This window comes from Alosa alosa, chromosome 3, assembly GCF_017589495.1.
Source record: "Alosa alosa isolate M-15738 ecotype Scorff River chromosome 3, AALO_Geno_1.1, whole genome shotgun sequence".
NCBI lineage: Eukaryota > Metazoa > Chordata > Actinopteri > Clupeiformes > Clupeidae > Alosa > Alosa alosa.
Window position 1 is genome coordinate 34,702,474 of NC_063191.1, and position 21,479 is coordinate 34,723,952.

At 43.2% G+C, this 21,479-nt stretch overlaps 1 protein-coding gene across 1 annotated transcript in view; it reads right to left on the reverse strand.

The window, feature by feature from the left end:
• The window catches only part of cntnap5a (contactin associated protein family member 5a), a 66,686-nt gene that overhangs the window by 24,855 nt on the left and 20,352 nt on the right, over window positions 1-21,479 (reverse strand). Inside the window, exons 4-8 of the mRNA XM_048238944.1 lie at window positions 9,791-9,938; window positions 7,479-7,682; window positions 5,995-6,179; window positions 5,624-5,767; window positions 1,451-1,718 (exon numbers count right to left, since the gene is read on the reverse strand). Of these exons, the coding sequence (XP_048094901.1) occupies window positions 1,451-1,718; window positions 5,624-5,767; window positions 5,995-6,179; window positions 7,479-7,682; window positions 9,791-9,938 (949 nt within the window). The remainder of the gene's footprint in view (window positions 1-1,450; window positions 1,719-5,623; window positions 5,768-5,994; window positions 6,180-7,478; window positions 7,683-9,790; window positions 9,939-21,479) is intronic.

Below are 21,479 nucleotides of genomic sequence, written 5' to 3' on the forward strand. Positions count from 1 at the left end.
AGAGAAAAGGAGAGAAGAGAAGAGAAGAGAAGAGAAGAAAAAAGGAGAGAAGAGAAGAGACAAGAGAAGAGAAGAGAAGAGAAGAGAAGAGAAGAGAAGAGAAGAAAAGAGAAAAGGAGAGAAGAGAAGAGAAGAGAAGAAAAGAGACAAGAGAAGAGAAGAGAAGAGAAGAGAAGAGAAGAGACAAGAGAAGAGAAGAGGAGAGAAGAGAAGAGAAGAGAAGAGAAGAGAAGAGAAGAGAAGAGAAGAGAAAAGGGGATCGGTGGAGAGCAGATGAGAGAGCAGGGAGGAGAGTGAGCTAGATGAGAGAGCAGGGAGGAGAGTGAGCTAGATGAGAGAGCAGGGAGGAGAGTGAGCTAGATGAGAGAACAGGGAGGAGAGTGAGCTAGATGAGAGAACAGGGAGGAGAGTGAGCTGCAAAAGTCAACAGATGAAGAGTAGCCTTCTTTTGTCTTTCCCTCCCACCATCCTTGTTGTCCCACATTACAAATCAGGTCCAGCCACTGGGTCAGGACACACAGATGTCAGACTAAGCCTGTAAAGGTAGGCTCCCCACTGTGTGCGTGGTCCACCCTGCTGGCAGATTAGCAGGAAGGCAGGCAAAAAACTAATCCACAGTGCGCTTTATGGCCACAGAGATAACGCAAAGCTATACAAATGAGTATTTGTTTTCCCTGTGCCCACCAGAGCATATGTAAACAGAAAGGAGGCAACGGGAGCTGACACTGTGCTTGTTTGCCCGCCTGCCCTCTCTAAATGATGGCTTTGGTCAGACTCCACTCACCCTCCCCACACCGCAAAGCCTCTTAGCCCATATCTCACATAACATTCTAACTCATAATACTCACATACTGTACAGTAAACTCTGCATCACCATATGATATCCTAAATCAGTGACAATGTACTGAAGAACAGGAGACATTTAAATATTGTGATGCTGAGGAACCTGGTGACATTAAGGAACCTGGTGAAGCTGAGAAACCTGCTGACATTAAGGAACCTGGTGAAGCTGAGGAACCTGCTGACATTAAGGAACCTGGTGAAGCTGAGGAACCTGGTGACATTAAGGAACCTGGTGAAGCTGAGGAACCTGCTGACATTAAGGAACCTGCTGAAGCTGAGGAACCTGGTGACATTAAGGAACCTGCTGACATTAAGGAACCTGGTGACATTAAGGAACCTGAATAACCCCTTGACACAGAAGAACTGGTGACATTAGGAAACCTGGAGACACTGGAGAACCTGGTGACATCAAGGAACCTAGTGAACCTGCAGAACCTGCTGACACTGAAAGGCCTGCTAATATTTAGGAACCTTTTGCCACTGGAGAACCTGGTGACATCAAGGAACCTAGTGAACCTGCAGAACCTGCTGACACTGAAAGGCCTGCTAATACTTAGGAACCTTTTGCCACTGCAGGGCTCCCCCCTCTCCTCCTGCCTGGCCTTACCGGCCGACACCTCGGAGGTCTTGAGTGCGCTGGTCCGGTGTGTGAGGTGGAGCCGGCCGCTGCTGATCTGCAGGACCAGGTGCTGGGGCTCCTGGGCGAGGTGGGCAGACAGCAGCAGGCCGTTGGCGTTCCATGTGCGGAACTGCAGGCGCACAGACAGGCCCTCAGGCGTGGGCGGCGGCGCCGGCAGGGACAGGAAGCTGCTAGCCGAGCTCAGGAAGGTGGCGGCCACCAGCTGGGGCCCCGAACAGGAGAAGGTCACGTTGCCCTGGAGAGAGAACAGGGGGAGGACATACAGTCAGACAACTCTGCCCACAATCAATTGATTGTTTTCCCAGCTGTGGAGTCATCGAGAGACAGAGAGAGAGAGAGAGAGAGAGAGAGAGAGAGAGAGAGAGAGAGAGAGAGAGAGAGAGAGAGATTCATAGATGGAATGTTGGGCTATCATCAGAGACTAAAACAGATGCATTTATTTATGAACACAGATGGAGAGAGAGAGAGAGGGAGAGAGAAAGAGAATCAGAGTGCATGTGTGTGTGTGTGTGTGTGTGTGTGTGTGTGTGTGTGTGTGTGTGTGTGTGTGTGTGTGTGTGTGTGTGTGTTTGACAGTGTGTGTGTGTGTGTGTGAATTAAGAGAGAGGGGCAAAGTCAAAAAAGAACCTGTGAGACTGTGAAAAATATGAGGATTTCTTTTCACATTTCATATTTGAAGATGGAGAGGTTACAAGTGTTAGTGTATGTGTGAGCCTTTGAAGGAGATGTGTGAAGGGGGGGGCTAGAGAGAGAGAGAGGCCATGCATACAAATGAGAGAATGAGAGAGCGACAGAGCGACAGAGAGAAATATATATTGCACTTGCTTCTCCCGCACAATCTCTATATAGAGAGAGATAGAGGAGAGAGAGAGAGCTATGTGAGTGGGAGAAGAGTGAATCACTATTGAGATTCATGGGGAGCCGGTAGAAAATGTCAGACGCACAGCTCCACTGAGACAAGTGAGAGCAGAAGGGGGGAGGGTAGGGTGGGGGGGTTGCAGCAGCCCCCGTGCACCAGAGCTCCGCTCGGAGGAAAAGGTCACTTCAGTGTGGGGTCAACCCCTCATTCATCCTCCGGCCACAAGATTGTACCAACACGGGATCAGCGAGACCGATCCCCAGCAGACTCCATCCCTGACCCACGGGAGAAGCAAGTGCATAATAAAGACTAAATTAGTTATTTTGCCTTCCACTGAAGACAGTGACACGAATTATGGCTTCTAGTACGAGTTCCCCAAATAATGCCTCATCGTAACAGCTGTGGCTATAGGGTCAAACGCTGAAATGCTATAATGATGTAAGGACATTGCTATAGGGTCAAATAATGGGGGTAGGGATACTATTATGGATCTTGCTCTTTTGGAGAATATGCAAAATAATGCTAGCTATTTGACAAGCTTTGAATAGCCTAACCATTTAAAGAAGCTCTATTCTCACAGCTGGTGGTAAATTAGCCTTGGGTTAAACTTGTACTTCTTTAAAGGCCATACTCTATGTCTAACATACGATTTGATCACGGATTGACAGACATTCACCACCATTTAATTACATTCATTTTAAGACATATGCCTTCACCATATGCCTACACCTGCAAACACTGACACACACCACCAAATGCACACATCTTAAGGACCACAATAGAAATAAGCCCTGTGGCTTTATTGTGTTTATCCTTTTGACTGATAATGTACAAAGTCATTTTATTTATTTATTTATTTATTCATATAAGAATCATCCTTTGTACAAAATACATCATGTCAATAAAGATTTTCAATCAATCAATCAATCATTTAGAACACCTTACTGCTAACCTTCAGTACTCCTGAGCCAAAACTATTCACAGCAAAAGAGGAGCCAGTGGCACTGGTTAAATGAGCACCATTACAGACACACACTGACACTTTCAACAAGAAACAGTTGGCTTTGCAGCTTTGCAGCTTTGCAGCTTTGCTTCCCAGACACAAGACAAACAGAGGCGTGTGTGTGATTGATGGGTGATTTAACCTGTGATGACTCCATTTTACACCCACGCTCTGTGCAGTGTTCTTCCCTGAGTTGTATAAAGCAGTATTAGTGTACATTACTGACGGTATTCATGCGCACACTCAGAGGTTCAGCTCTTAGCACACGGTTATTACAAATGCCTACACTCAAGGTTATTGGTAAGATAAACTCTCACACTCTTGTCTAAATATGATAGCATTACAAAAGCACTCCAATGTTCCAGTCTTCTCCCTTGTGAAACAGCCTCTGAGACTGAAATACAAAATACATCTGATAGGAAAAACAAAACAAAACACACTTCTAAATTCAAGCCTTCCATTTCAGGCTTTTAACAACCCCTCTTAATACTCTGTGCTATCAGGATAAAAAAGATTTACCCCATTTTGAGGTAGTCAGTGTTTCATGCTGCTATGGATAAACTGTTGAGGTAGTCAGTGTTTCATGCTGCTATGGATAAACTTTTGAGGTAGTCAGTGTTTCATGCTACTATGGATAAACTTTTGAGGTAGTCAGTGTTTCATGCTGCTATGGATAAACTTTTGAGGTAGTCAGTGTTTCATGCTGCTATGGATAAACTTTTGAGGTAGTCAGTGTTTCATGCTGCTATGGATAAACTTTTGAGGTAGTCAGTGTTTCATGCTGCTATGGATAAACTTTTGAGGTAGTCAGTGTTTCATGCTGCTATGGATAAACTTTTGAGGTAGTCAGTGTTTCATGCTGCTATGGATAAGCTATGGATAAACTTTTGAGGTAGTCAGTGTTTCATGCTGCTATGGATAAACTTTTGAGGTAGTCAGTGTTTCATGCTGCTATGGATAAACTTTTGAGGTAGTCAGTGTTTCATGCTGCTATGGATAAACTTTTGAGGTAGTCAGTGTTTCATGCTGCTATGGATAAACTGTTGAGGTAGTCAGTGTTTCATGCTGCTATGGATAAACTTTTGAGGTAGTCAGTGTTTCATGCTGCTATGGATAAACTTTTGAGGTAGTCAGTGTTTCATGCTGCTATGGATAAACTTTTGAGGTAGTCAGTGTTTCATGCTGCTATGGATAAACTTTTGAGGTAGTCAGTGTTTCATGCTGCTATGGATAAACTGTTCAGATATTACTTGTCTTTGTCCTCCTCTGTATTTGACTGGCTAGTCATTCCAGTCATTCAGTCATTTCTCCTTGAATCTGGTTTAATAGTCGCTCAGTTCATTTGAACTAACTATCCTTAGCATCACCATCAGGTCAGCAAACTTTCTGTGAGAGGGTGTTGTGAGGAACATGGAAATACCCTGAAAACAATTCATAACAGCTAATGCCCAGGACACCACTAAATTTGTCCGTAGAACCTTTATCTAAGATAAATAAGCACACCGAGAGCTCGCAGTCTTACATCAGTGTCGCAATTATGCTCGGAGGATATGTGAATCACAGATTAGCCTACCTTTTATTCACAAGAAATCCTTCTCAATGACAGTCAACACCATTAAGAGTAATTGTGACTCGCAGCGATTAAAAGAAAAAAAAGAGAGAAAAAAAGCTGTTGATCTCCTTGGGACCACCTCTTTGGTGCAAACCAATTTATCAGTTTAACATTCCACTTCGGGCACTGAACCAGCGCGGCCTGGGATGCTATTATGGTATGGTATTATGGCGGCGCTGGCGTCAGGTCACCTCGGAGTCAGTCTGGATAGCGCAGTTCATTACAACTGAGCCTCACGGTGCTCCAGGCTGCCAGCGCATTGAACTCCAATGTTCACCCGGGCTCGCATCAATGAGGAGGCTTCATTTGGAATTACACACGCCATCGACATCTCAGCGAGGTCTCGCCACTGTAATACATCTCTACTCTGACCTTGACTTGGAGGCAGTGTTCCTCATTAAAACACAGAAGAATACATATTCAGAGCCACGTGAAATATGGTAATCGGAACTGGGCTGGCTGGCTGGCTGGTGTGTTTTGCTTTTTGTTGGCAGAGATTTTTGGACAGTGGCAGGCTAATGCTTTGTCCCTGACCAGCAAATGGGTAAGTGAGTAAGAGCATCTCATGCACACATACAAACACACACACACACACACACACACACACACACACACACACACACACACACACACACACACACACAAAGGAATGAAGTGAGACCTTACCACACTGTAAATCTGTGGCTTGCGTCTTTTGGCCAGATCGATTATGTTAACTCCATTATAGTACAGGTTCTCCATACAGCCATGGAAGTTTCTCCTCAGGAATGTTCCGGGTTTTCCAGGGAGTGGTATTCCTCCGAAGCTCAGCTTTAAGGATAAAACCGGAGTCAATGCCTTACTATTTATTGCATACACACAGGCATACATAAAAAGTAATTTAGCAACTTAAATGAATTAAAACTAATTTGTTGAAATATCCCTAAGATTCAGTTGAGTAATACAGTAGTCTAGTTAAAAACAGATAATAAAAAGCTATTTTATAAAATATGTATAAAATAAAACATATGTAAGGTTGTGGAGGTGATGACCTCTACCTCGTAGTCGACCTCCAGTGTGTCCCCGTCACCTCTGGTGCGAAAGCGCTGCGTGTGGCGGTCCAGCGTGAAGTTCACCTGCCTGTTGAAGCGCTCGATGAGAACCGTGTGCCAGTGCTGGTCATCCAGCAGGCTGCCAAGAGTGACCGCCTCACGCGGTCCGCTGGTCCTCACCCTAGTGTCATCTGGAGGGGCCACACGGATGCAAGGACCACAGGGAAGAGACACACAAATATAACCATGTAGTACATACTGTATATACACACATTCAATACAACATGTTAATGTATTTATGTATTCCCCACTGCTTGGTTGAATTCCCCATGGCCTGTGTAATTTAGAATGTGTATGTTAATTGCACACCTCCGCTTGGCGTCGGACCGTTTTACCATCTAGAACGTGTACCGGTATTAACTTTGTATAGTCGAACGGCGTGACGTCCATTATCCCTTACATATATACTCAATACTATAATGTCCTATACACTAATACACTATGCTATATCAGGTATGATAATTCTGTTCATATGACAAAAAATGATAGCAGAGTTTAACCAAATTTCTGTAGGGTGAGAGTTGAGGAGAGGAGTCATTTATGGGGAGCCTGTCATGGGAATAGGTTCATTTTTAAGGGTCAGTGTCTGCAGGCGTGTGATGAAATATTACATGCTGCTTTTACACTCTGCATGACACTGTGACTTCATAACAACAGTGCAAGTGCAGTTAACAGCCCGGGTCATAGTGCCATCCCTCAAACCCATGGTTTTGCATCGTCAGCAGGTGAGGCCATTCATTTGCCTTGACAGGAAAATAAGCGTTTGAAGCTACTGTGTGGCGCTCCATAAACTAAAAAAGCATAAGAAAACAGTACATAAATATAAGCCTTTCAAATGTGCCCAGCTGGCATGATAATGAATGTAAATATATACAGATAGTCTAAAGTTTTAACAGAGCCTGTCTGAGGTATGACTTCCATTGCATTTCCTTTTGCCAGTGCTTGCCAGTACTTCAAATCCACACATTCACAATGTGTTGTACAGGTATGGCCATACTTTACGCCTTTACACCTTATTAAAATGAACAACTGCATTTAATTAAACACCTGCTATTGAATCTTTCTCTTTATGGGGGTAGCAGACATAAGCATATACTCTCAAAAAGGATGTGTTGGAAATAACACATTGTGTTGTCCTTACTTAAACACATCAATGTGTTATTTCCAACACATCCTTTTGAGAGTGTACCATAAAAACACTGCACTAGTTGCACTAGTGGTTGTGTCAGTTCTAAAAAAAAAGATGTATAGTGGATTTACCCACAGCACCTGTGTGCATCCAGTGGTTTCAGATACAAATTAAATTCACCACAAACTTGTGTGCTTAGCAGGAGCTAAACACCCCTTGGCCTTGACCCCACTGACTTCCAGAGCTGATCTCCAGCAGGGGTGACTCTGGTCTAGGGGAGCCTGGTCCAGCTCTGTCTCACCCAGGTTGAGGTGCAGGGCCAGCCTCCCACGGTGCAGCTCCAGGCTGATGTGGTCGCCCCGCTGGCCCTCCCCGTGGAGCAGCACGCCCTCCGCCTGGCGGCTCTTGAAGCGCAGCGAGATGACGTCTTTGGCCGTGCTCATGGACTTCTGGTTGAACCGGTAGAGCAGGGAACTTCTGCCGTCAAAGTCTGCCACATAGGACTCTGCAGAGAGCAGAGAAAAAGACGCTCAGAGCCCTCCCTCAACCTTCTAGACGCTGATCTCTTGTAAGTGCATCCCAATGCAATGCAAATCTGTAAGCTGTGCAGCAGTTCTCCTAATATCCCCTCATCACATTCTCCATTACTGTAATGTAACTGTGAATAAGAGCCTGCCCTAGATGTTCCTGCATTAACTCGCTGCTGTGTGATGCTAAGGTCATTTTTATCACTGTGCCGTACCACTGGCTTACCCAACATGGGAGTCTCCGTTCAGTTTCTGGCTAACCCAAACCTGAACTGTTGAGAGACATTTAAAAAAGCCTGAATACATAATATTTTTGATGGGATTCTTCCCGTGTAAGGTAGGGGCTGTCTGCATAAATAATGCAATCTCCTACATGCACCTGCTATTCCAATACTTGGCGAGAGGAGGATTTGCAGAAACTCAGTCAGCTTTGAGAGGAGAGGGGAGAAAACTGACATGTTTGTGAAAGTTGTTCAAACACTGCTTACATTTACAGCAAATCAAAGGCATGACTGTGCCAAGAGTTCTCTTGGATATTTATATAATGTGTTAAGGGCCTGTCATCTCTGACACAAACATACGCACAAACACAAATACTGTACACACACACACACACACACACACACACACACACACACTGACATCAGACCTAAATGCAAACAGAAAAAGACCAACACATCATCAATGAGCAACCCAAGGATGACTGCTCTCAAAGTTGTACATAGAGATGCAGTCTAGCAACAGAATCTATACTCCTATTTTCATGTTTTGCACCATCAAGGTTTCAAGCTGTCCTCTATTTTCTGTTGAGATATTGCTTAAGTCATTTTTGGGCAATTTCCCCTCCATTTGAATCACATTTTATATGTAGCATTGGATCCTTTTGAAATAATTCATCAGGATTCAAGAATGTGCAAACCTCCTGTAATTCTGTGAGGTCGAAGCTTTTCGAGAGCACTTAGAATAGCCTCTCACCACTGGAGCTAGAATATACAGTATTTTATAAATGCAATCTACCTAACTAAACTATTTATGGTCTGTATCTTGAATACAACATTTAAGAATGACAAGTAAACTCCATTTTCACTTGACCCATACATAGGTGTACAGCAGAGAGGCAGAAAGGGTCACAGTTTATTGCATCAGGGACACTTCTTATGTCTTCTTATTGCCTTCTTGAGGGGACAGATTCATAATGGTTTCTTTTATTCGCTGCTATATCAGGTAGCGGTGTGCATTTCGCTCCTAATTCCCCACCCTAAGCACAGGGAGAATGAACGCTGAGGTGCTCCTCATGCAGCATTTATTAGAAGAGCACACATTCATCCAACATTAATACAGGATCATGCTGTGGAACTGTTGGGCATTATGAAAGTGCTCGCTAAGGGATAATTATAATGTCTTTTACAGTGCGCTACATCTCAGGCTGATCCATTTAGTCGTGCTTTGGTATGCTTGCAAAGGCGTCATTAGCGACTAGCGTTTATTTATTTAGCATTAGCTTGACAAAGGGCTGACTCCTGTAGTCGCCGTAATGCCATCATTCCTCTCTATTAGAGAAATTGCGTACGGTCAGCAGTTGCTTTAATCATAAATGATTAGAGAGAGAGAGAGCACCTGGTCTATATCACCACAGAAATCATTAGTGTCACGTCTTTCTCAGGGCACAGAGACCAACCATAAGCAGTTATGAATTAAAAGGCCGACGGAAACAATTTACTTTGCCCTTTTCTTCTGCATTGTTATGCATTAGCACATTGCTGGTGGACTGATGCAATATTACACCGTTATTAGATCTCGATTTGGAGAAGAGCATATCCTGTCTGATTCTGCACCAGCACAAGCAAACCAAGGACTCCCAAACAGCACTTCTGAGTAAGTTTTTTTTCTCTCCTTTACAAGGCTCAAAGTTGCATCCTGGAGAATAAACCTGCTGCCATTTGTGGCATTTTCTGTCTTTGCACAAAGCCTCTGCTGCACCATCAGGCTTGACCTTTCTGGAAAGTGCTTTTCCCCTCTTCTCCCACTCACACACACACACACACACACACACACACACACTCACACACACAGGCAAGGCACTCACTGTAGGTGCAGCCGTAGACCTCGGCACGGAGCCCCACCCAGCCACTGGAGTTCCACTCTAGAGGAACGAAGCGGAGGAAGCGGGTCCTGATGGGGTGGGGGAGCTTGTGCTGGACCACGCCGTCCGCATCCACATTACCCACAAACCTCTGGGGGACACAGGAAGCAAAAAAGAGAGAGGAGAAACATACAAAACATGTTAGAGCAGAATGACCCTGAGGAAACGGCAAGAACGACTTTGAGCCATTAGGTCGGTTCTTAGTCCCTCAGGCATTTTGCTTCCGCATGTAAATGTACACTGCAAACAGACTCAACCGCTGCTGCTGCTGACAACATGCTGTTATACACACATCCTTTAACACAGCACAGTTATGTTGGACTGATAGGGATTGACAGGAACAGTGAATTAAGGGTGCTGATTATTTATGCATGCATCCACAAAGCACCGAGGCAGAGTTCAGGGGGGAAATAACGGTGGCTTTGCCAGCGTTAAAATGTCAGAGCGTCTCTCTGAGCTTCTCCTAATAAAAAATGTAACTGCAATTAACTAATGACTCATTCAACAGAGGGTTATGTGAGTGGCATTTGGGAGCAAATAATCGCAACAACACATGGCCTGAGCAGTGAGTCAGACGGACTTGCTCACGCAGAGCGCTGTGGAGACAGAAATGGACACTTTTCCCCCCCAAACAAACAGAAGTGGGCCCTGGCAGATATGAGAAAGCCATCGCGTGGGGTGCTGTTGCTAGGTGTTTGCCTTTATTTGGACAGGACAGTGAAGAGTGACAGGAAGTAAGTGGGAGAGAGAGATGGGTGGGAATCGGGAAATGACCGCAGGTTGGATTCAAACCTGGGTCCCTGTGGGCACTCGGACCCGTACATGGTACGGGCGCTGTAGCCTGCTGCGCCACAGCGCCCTCCTGTTAGCAGTGACTTTTAAAGGTTGTATCAGCGATAGCAGCGATACGTCACTTCTGTTGATGTTCAAACAAAACAGAGAGCTAGCTCGCTACTCCCTCCCATGCAATTAAAAATCTCCTAAACACGCATCTCGTCGGTTATTGGTGGAAACACTTTATTTTGCTTTTGAGGGGTTGCCAACCCTTGTTGGTAGCAATTGTTTTTGTGTAGGCTACAGATCTTGAAGTCTAGGCTGCTTACAGAGATTGCCTGCTTATGGGGCAGGCAGCTAGCGGATCGTTAGGAAAGATTAGATGAATGTGATCATTTATGTTTGGGCCTTTTTTGGGCCTGAAATCGCTGATACAACCTTTAAGCAAAACAATGCTGCTTTCACACCCTCCCTCTCTTCCATCTGTCTTGGTTTACTCACTGCTAAAACTGGGAGAGGGGAAAGCTGGGCTGATTCACTCCCTCTCTAGATTGCTGATCATTCTGGAACACATTTTACCTCACAAACTGGTTTTACAGAGCAGGTAGTATAGTGCTTGGTACTGCTGTGTGCTGTTAAGCATGTACTGTTTCTCAATGTTATGACAATGATAAAACTGTTAATGTGGTTGATGAGTCCAGAGGTAAAACACAACTAACATAAATGTTTAACTGGACCCCTTAAAAAAGTAAAGCACAACTAATAGATATACAGTGTCTTCACAGGGGTCCGGCTACACAATGTAAACAAAACATGTAATTGTTTTGATTTTGTAAGCCACCAAGCAACTGGCGAACACCATGATTTGTATGTGCCATGCTGTTATTTGCAATTTTCAGCCTGTAATGTTTTGATGTTCAGAAAAATGGTGGGAGAGAGGCTTGCAAGCCCTGTGAAATGACTTCTATTGATTACACTGGGGCGCTGGTCTGGAACATAATCCGCAATGTTGATGTAAGCCAGGCAAAAAGTAATCACGCGTCTCAAGAGCGGAGATGCTCGCAGGCTGAAGAGCACAGAGCTTGAGTTGGTAACCTTCAGTCAGTACCAATATATGGTTTTAAATTCAGCAAGTCTGTTCAAATTTTTATCTATAGTTGAAGTCCTTTTTTTATTAAACCATTACGTGCTGTTAAATATTCATCGGATCAGCAAAGGATGAGGTTATTTCTGGGCAGGTTTGTTTTGTTTTATTGCATGGCACATTATGTTATTGTTATTAACATTTAACTATATTGTAGAAGATCAATATCGTTTTTATATGTTTTACTTCTAAAAAGAATTTTTAACATTTTTGTCGGATACCAAACTTATTCGGGTATACATATAAGTATTGGTCAAAACATACACATAAATATTTAAAAACATTTATAATATAATACAAAACACATATAGCCAAGACTAATGACAATGTGAAACTGAATACTGCATGTAGGGCTTCACAATTAATCGATTTTAATCAAAATTACAATTTGAACTCATTAGCTCGCTAGCTAATTAATCGTGCAGCCCTACATGCAGTAATTCGCACAGACTGCAATTAATTGTCCGGCTCACAACTGTCCCAATGGTTAACCTTGTCACATCTATGATTTTTGTATTCATGTCATTCTCCTTGTGTGACCAACAGCAAACCTCACTTAACAGGAGTGCTGTGCTTCTTATGCTCTTGGTATCACCAATCAGATGTGAACTTGAAATGAAATTTTGGAGTATTGAACTGAGGCTTGACTGTCAAAAATTATGTTGAATGCAAATGAAATCACAGTCAGAATATCTGTCAAAAATCAGAATTAAATACTGCCCCCAAATCGTGTAGCCCACATTGTGAAGTCTGCATGTGAGCCCCTCAGTGCTTCTGGGCATTGTGCACAGATTTCAGGCGATCTGAATAGATCTCTTGTTTCCTTAATGCTGCATACATTGTGTTGACGCAGAGCAGCACCTGATTGTGCCTAGTGTAATTAAGAGGAGCATGGCAGTGCGCTGTTCACACGGGCCCTCCCAAAGCCTCCTCATGGCAGTGCGCTGTTCACATGGGCCCTCCCAAAGCCTCCTCATGGCAGTGCGCTGTTCACATGGGCCCTCCCAAAGCCTCCTCATGGCAGTGCGCTGTTCACATGGGCCCTCCCAAAGCCTCCTCATGGCAGTGCGCTGTTCACATGGGCCCTCCCAAAGCCTCCTCATGGGCTCATTCTTATTCTTATTTCTTGCCTCAATCGATAATAGAGCTCGTCACATCGCGTCATGTGAGAGCATCCCTCGCAACAGGGTCTATTTTGAATTCCCAAAAGAAAACAACATCCTGTCCCACAATGACTCTTGTTTTTTTTCCGTGGCAGATAGGGGGGTGGAGGCATGAAGGCAGCAGTGATACATCCTCCCAATTACGCAGTTTGTTGCATAAAAAAAGAAAGGCTGTGGACCCTGAGGGGGCCTAAGACCTCCCACTGGAGCTGAGGGCTCAGGTTAGACAGTGTCCACATAAACATCTCCGCTACCCCTCTGCGACTTCATTATTTCTATTCCTGTATCGACTGATGAACGGTGGCAGGCGTGTTCATTAGGCCTGCTTCCCTGGTTCTTCTCTCTCTTTCTCCCTCTGTCCCCTCTCTCTCTCTCTCTTTCTCTGTCTTCCTCTGTCTCCTTCCTTCTCTCTCCCCTTTCTCTCTCTCACTCTGTCTCTTTCCTTCTGCCCCCCCTCTCTTTCCCTCACTCTCTCTGTCTTTCCTTCTCTCCTCCTCTCCTCCTCTCCTCCTCTGCCTCTCTCCTTAGATCCGTGTTTTACGTCGCTCCCCCGTGGGCTGTTTCATCAGCATATCATCAGCGTATGCATGGTCCACCCTGAGTGAGCACACGTGCGCCGCACACCCCGCCCCGCCCAACCGACCGTGCAAGGACATAGGAGAGGAGGACCCGACAGGGTGAATTCTTCACAGCTAAGCCCAGACTGAAGCAAACAATCTAGCATTCAGGGCACACGCAAGCTGTCTCTGTCCTTAATATTTAAAGTGAGAGGGACATTCCTGGCTCAAAGGCAGAACTGTATTCTGATACAGAATGTGGATTAGTTAAAGTTAAAGAAATGAATGCTGATATTTTTTGATATGCTGTACCTAATTAGGACCTAAACTTATTTTCCTTAAGAGATGTTTAAGATGATGAGAATGCATAAACTCCCTTTGTTCTAGATATTTCCATATATTCCCCACAATAGTGCCCAAAGGTTTCCCTGTGATCCCTCGCCTGACATGGAAACAAGCAGTAAATATTGCAAATTGGCTGTAGTGTAGTTTAAACCGCCCCGTTTTAATTTGTTCCAATGAGAATACTGAGTTTCCTCTCCACCTTTAAAGACGTACATTGTGCTTATTCCCAAGAGCCTGTGAGACTTGAGTAGGTGTCAAAAATAGAGTGCACCTCGGTGTCACGGTGACCGGGTTTGTGGGGCCGCTCTGGGGAGCTCTCCCTTAGTGCTTTGCTAACGTTCCAATCCCTCATCCATCCGTCCCCCCTTCCCTCCACCCACCCCCTCAGTACCTCAGATGCCGAGCTCTCGCATGCTGGCAACCATCAGAGACTATGTATTATTTACCAGTGTTCAATGAAGCAGACAACAGGAGCCACATCTGAAAGGGGAACAGAGACATGACAGGTGACGAGTTCATCATGGAACATTGTCGTTTTATTGTTCGTGACTTGGAGACTGCGGCTCAACAAAAAGAGAGCCTGGAGCCTGCCCAACCTTATACTCACTTCTGCTTTTCAACACAAGCTCTAGAGAGAGCAGAAAAACAGCGTAGCGCCACTGTCAAATACTCTCTTTTACTGCTATCAGCTTCTTTTGCCATTTATTTATGACATATGCTGAAAGAGTGGCTTTAGGTGTCTTGAAGCAAACAAATGTAAAAACTGAGGCAGTGCCTTGTGCTGTATAAACTCAGCACAGCAGGCTAAAGCAGAGAGCTGAGGAGAATCCTGCAGTGCTCTGTAGACTGTGAATAGAATAATCAACTGAGGGACTTAGTTACGCCAGTTTAAGGTTCTAATTTACTAAGATCCCAAATAATGAATTGCACATTCTGTTGATTTCATCCGTGTTCTACAAAGACTACAGGCTTACACTTTGCTTGAATTCTCCTAAAATAAGGCTATAATAACTTTGTCAGGAATGTGTCACTGCAGATGCCAAGATCCTGTCATCATTCAGCTTCACAGTCAATATCTAATGACTTGACAGGGTCAAAATGCAGAAGCCTGTGTAAAGGCACCAAACGTTTGATGTGTTTGATGCAATTACCAATAACTGTCAAATGACAGTTTTACACCACTGGAAGAGGTCTGTTATGACAACGTATAACAAGACATGCCATCTGCCATGATATGTTTTTGTCATGTTTATCCCAGTCTTATCAGAGAGAATTTTAGAAAAAAATGTTTCTCAGCACATAAAACAAATATGACACAAACAGGACTTGATAGAGCCATAAATCATGCTGCTAATATCAGGCTAATGGTAATCTAAGGTACCTGTGATTCAACATTAATGTATGTCTTGATAACTTGGCCTAATTTGGTCTACTGCAGAATCTTTTTAGGTGACTTCTTGATGAGACATAGTTATGATATATTGATCAAATGCAAGTAAAGCTAATGAAAAAGTGAACTCATGGCTGAATGCATACATGAATTCAGATGTGAGGCCTAGTTAGATAACCTCATACAATGCCTGTACACTACAGTGAAGTAGGCGTACCAACAATGAAAAGTAATACTAATAATTACTGAATATCGAATAAAAAATGCATATAGATTATTCAGGGTTTTCTTTGATTTCAGAAAAAAAACACTATAACTGTATTACAGTCTGCAACCAAAATGCAGTGAAATGTAGTGATAAAAAAAGGAGTGTGGAAACAAAACAAGAGAATGTGAACAAAGCTTTGCCCTGGATGCTCCAAAATTGCATTGCTGGATACATTTGTCTCACTTGTCTTTACCGCTGACATGTCTAAATGTTCAGACAAAAACAACAGATCAGTAAGCAACATATGACTTAATTTATTCTAACTATATTGAATGAATCGAAGTTAGCTGAGTATTACAACTTAGATTGATGTCTTATTTACACAGTAAATCACCAATCCCAAATGTCTTTAAGGCTTACAGTAGTAAACCTCATAAAAGATGCTATATATACATACAAGTCCGCATTTAATCTGCTTTGCTTTTGCATGTTTGGGTAAAACAGCCCACAATGCTTTTTCATTAACCCACAAAACAGACATGTTGTTTTGGTCCTTACAAGACACAATCCTCAAAACATACATCATGCATCAATGTGTAATCCTTTCTAAAATGATCAGTTAAGACACGTTTTGGTGCTTGTGTCTAACACATGCCAACCTCCTAAACTTGACCATAGTAAACCAAGATCCCAAATGTACGCATTCGCTGATATAGACGAGATCATTTATTTACTAATATAATGGGAGAATTGTGTGCAAGAGAGCACTGAAAAATAGCAGGGTTATCAGTTGCATTAACTGGCCGGAAGGGCCTGACTGATATGAAGGCCCACGATCTGATGACCGAGGGAGCGAAGTGAAGCAGCTCAATCACACCTACAGTAGATGAGCCACTACCGCTTAAGGGTGGAGCTCCATGCTGCCACTATCCCATGTGCAATCATGTCAGTGATGAGGTGTCTTTTGACTATCTGCTATCAAATTGCTCTGTAACTGATGGTATGGGTGTCCTAGCGGACAGCCAAAACAAAACAAAAACATGACTTAGACATGCTTTAAGTGTGTAGAAGCACTTCACAAGAAGAACTGAAGACGGGGATGCCTTTATCACAGAACAATTCAGAGAACAGAGCCAGCAAATGAACAGGCAAGAACTGCACTTTTCATCATTATTTATGAGAAAGTGTGGTAATACTTAGTTGAAACCCAGTATCCATAAAGCATTAACACATTCATTAAGTATTCATGATGCCTCATAATTATACATAGTAATGAGTGCACTTATAACATGTTACTGAATATGCCTTTAAACTTTAAAGTATCACTTTAACGTATCAGCATATCATTAAAGACTCTTTCCCTTCTCCATAATGGCCCCAATGACACCTTTGCCATTAATTCACCAAATGCTATTTATAGAGCCACATGTGACTGAAAACTACCTTTCATAACAATAAGCAAGGTTTATACCACATTCATCATTATAACGCTTTATGCGTATAGTCATGTTTACAAACTTACTTGAAAAGTGACTTTGGTGGTATTTAGTTGACACTTTTATCCAAATGAACATGGACTCGCAAGGGCAGGTTGAGGAATCGAACCCAGGCTGATTGATTGACAGGCAGTGATGCATCCACTACACCACCATGCCCTCAAAAAATTCACTGTTCCGTATCAGGAATTTACCCCTGACATGACCCGAATATTTGATACACATGATTTATTATGAATATTTCGTAATCCTTCACATGCCCATAATGCTTTATGGATAATGAGTTTAGGTGAACTGCTTCCAAAAGTGCTTTTGACAAACTAACAACCATGATCTTCGGTGACGTCCTTGAGGTCAATCTTACCAGCCAGACTGCTGATACAGATTCCCTCAGCATTACACATAGATATGGCTCTCAAGTAAGTGTTGGTAATACATTGCATTATCCATATCAATTCCTTACAACACAGATGTTAGCCTGCCAAGCAATACTTAAGTAGTCACATCATTGCACTACTCAGAAACCCTCCAAGGCTTGTCACAACTGATGTAAAACATAACTACGTGGATCTCCCTCTCTCTGCTCATTTTTTGTTCAGTGGGGACATCAGGAATATCTCTTCCCCAAATTATATGAAATTGAACCTGCATAGTTGAAATAGCTGGACATGGTAAAATTGTATGCCTTTGGGCCTACTCATTCAGATGGTACATATCAAGTATTGCTCAGTGCAAGGCTTGAAAATGACAGTCATGTTCATATCACAAATAGGGGGTATAACAAAAGGACCTTAGTATTTACTCCCTATTTTACGCGCACCTTTCTCTGTCCCCTACCGCAATTTGCACTGCTCACAACTGAACGGCATGATTCAATCACAAGCACAGTCACAATCACAAGGAGTTAACTGATTGCAACATAAAGGAATCAAACATTTATCGGTTGTGAAATAATACAATACATGATAAGATGTCAACAAGCATATACAGTAGATAATGCAGATCAGTGTGATCTTACCGATGTATATTAAGCCCTGTTTTATGATTTCACCAATAATAACCCACATAATATCCCATAATATCAAATGCCCCTTTCCTGGGGTCAGTGCACAGAAAAAAGAAAAAGAAAAAAGATTTATGACAGGCTCCAACCAGACATCAATATAAGTTTTAACAAAAGGGATATTGATTTCACTAACACTATGCCATTACTTATAATATGCCAATATGTCAGGATGTCATCAAAATGCTGCTTACACAGGACAAGCAGGTTGGCCATCCATGTAATAAGTCTGTGCAGGTTATATTGGGAAAAAACACCATAGGGTTATTTTCAAAGGGGGGTGCCTTTACATCCAAGCAAAATGAAGCTGTGACTACAATACTTTGACAGAATACAAGTGTTACAATTGAATTGTAATGTGAATTGAGAATGGGTAGACACAACTTCTTCAAGTCATATGTTCACTTGTCATTTGTAGACCTACCTGTAAATGCTTAAAAGTTGAAATGGTTATATTACATATGATTATTAAATTGCTATATTGTCAAATAGAATACACCATAAAATGGAAAACCAACAAGACACTGTGTAAGTATGTTTATCAAAAATGGGGACAGGGTGAAATCATCATTACTTTATTAGAAGCCACCATTTCACAAAACACCACAGGCCTAATTTTTTCCCTTTTCAACCACTCAATAAGCCATAGGGAATCTCACATCATCTCCAAATGTAAGGTCCAAGGCGCCCCCTTCATCAAATTGAGGAGCTACTCTCCTCTGCCAGGGAGAAAAGGATTGTATCTGCTGCATAACCATGGCCAATTACAATTCCTCGTGTTCCCACTGTTATGGTCAAATGAGTCACATACTCAACATCAATTAGACAAGGGTGGGGCCAAATGGAGCAGCAGACCGTGCTTTAAGCCAACCCCATCTAACAAAGGGAATGGCCCTCCTATCGATTACCTGCGGGCTGCTCAAGCCCCCGTGTAATGGAAGACAGGCAAAATGAGGGAGCGCACCAGCTGATTTAGAGGCTTTGTGGTCAATGGGAGATAATGACAGACAGAAGCAGTGCAAGGAGCAGCCAGTGGCCCAGGGTGCAGAAACAGAAGAGCTGCGAGGGGGTTTGGACAAACACTTTCCGCCCAGGCGTCCATTTTGTCCAAACCAATATTACCACAAAATGGTGGTTTAGGAGAGAAAATGATGAAGTAGAGACGAGACAAACACATTATGAGAACACACTGAGTGAAAATGGTTGCAGTAACTGCTAGTGGGTGAGGGGTGGGGATGTAAAGTTTTACAAAGTTTATTTTTTTCTCTCGCTCTCCTTAATTTTTATGCAGCATTTCCTGTGCAGACGTACATAGGCTTTCATGGTTCCCTGAGATCCAAACAATATCACTGTGAGCATTTCAATGAGCCCTAGCTCTCACTCTCTCTTCTTCTACTCATGAAACTTTCCCATACCCCTGCAGGGCTGTGGACTTTTGATTGAGCACAGAGGAAAAAGGCCAATTCCACGGAAAATATGAAAATAGAGGTGCAGTACAAAAAACAAATCCTCCCAATGCTGATCACGCAAAAGCTCTTGGCATTTTGAAGCCATGGCACAAATTCATCTGATTCCTGAGCTAGTTGAGAAGATGACCTGTGTCCTAGAAACAACTGTCAATTTCAACTGACCCAATTGTACCTTTTTGTTCCTGAATGTTGAGCTTGCTAAAATGGTATATTTTGTGTTATTCAGATGGGACTATAGAGGAAATCATACATCAGTGTCTTGTCTTCTCCCCCAGTGTTTTCAGCCTTGGCAGTGACACAGCATCTACAGGAAGAACAGATACCACGGCCGCAATAACAACAGTGAATATAAAATCCTTTGTATTTTAAGAAGGCAAGCGATGACTATTCGATGCACTTGGGTTTTCTGATCTCAGCAGTTTCCATGAGAGGGTGGTGGTATTTGTCCAAGTCTGTAATCTGAATGATTGCAAGGTCAAGCACAGTTGAAAGAAGTTTTTTTTTTTTTCTTCAGTCAGCCAAGCCCTTGCTGATACCTCTAATAATACTGAAGCTCAGCAAACCACAGACTTTATTCTATATGTATTTGTATTTCCGGCAGTCTGGGTAAGTTCAGGGGGGAAATATGTGAATGGATATGAGTGTAGGCATGTCAGTCAGCGAATGCCAGTAAGAATGCACCCATCAGTATGAATATTTAAAGAGAGGTGGGAGGCTACCAAGAAGAAGAAGAAGAAGAAGAAGAAGAAGAGGAGGAAGAGAGGGAAAAAGAAGGGAAGAAAAGTACATTTTTTGCTTCACTGGTATCTGTGGTCCCTCATGGCTTGTGGCTCAGAAGAAGCATGAAAGTGGAGCTTAAAAAACAACTCTTATCAAGCGGCGGGGGGAGATGAGAGAGCCCAGATGCAGACGCGCTCGGGGTTTGATGGAGGACTCATATGTCTTGTTCAGCCATGTCATGGTCTTCCCTCTGGAGCCCAGGCTGGTGTAGACTGCACCCGGGCTACACTGGGTCTGCAACTGATGCGCGCCGTTCGCATAGTGGGGAAAAAAATGTTTTAAAAAACTGCTCTAATTTCTTTTTAATGTATGCGGTGGTATCCAGTTCCATCGATTATAGTGGAAGCTAATTGTTGCAGCAGACCCTACACGAATGGAACGCTTTAGTTACTTGCCCGGTGTAGTCTCCCTGTGAGGCTGCGCTCTGAAACCGGTTCTTGGCAGCTGTGGGCCCAACATCCCTGGAAGCACAACCCCTTGGACCCTATTTTGACTCCAAATGCATTTGCTGAAGGGTGGTAATAGTATGTTAATAACATTGTATGGATGCCTGCTTGCTGGAAACCTGCATTCGTTCAAAATGACTGCAGTCATAATTATCATAACCTTAATTATTCAAAGCATTCATTTGGGCTAGATGACCTGGTTAATGATTTTGGCCATATTTAAGAGGGTGTTGTGCACATGCTATGTTTAGGCCAAGGATCGCCTTGGGTGTGATCTTAAAATAACCTCTGACGTGAGTACCATGTGAGATTTTTTTGGTCCCGGCGGGCACACTTCAAACTGCAAGCCTTATCGCCACATTTACAAAGCGATAATAATACAACAACTGCCATCAGCAATATGAGGCAACGAGAGCCACAAGACAAACTCTCCTGGATCATAATGAGCTGGAGCAGAGGTACGTGGGGTGCTTCAGGACAGTGTAACAGATGAAACAAACATCGCTGCTCAAATAGGCCATACTGTCGAAGCTCATTGGAGAGGGACATGGTGAAGCAAACCTTGTTCAACCAGCAGGCAGAGTGCATTTCTTTGAACGTGCCATCCTTACAGTACACCTGGATATTACTTGAATATCATTATCAACTCGAGCATGTTATTGGAAACTTGTAATTTGCTTTGTAGAACGTCAATTATTTTTCGAATATTTGCACTGCACACCTACTGCAAAGTAGTTACAGTTCTTGGCTGTATTACCTCTTGTACTGTATATCCATTCACCAAACGCATTGTGAAG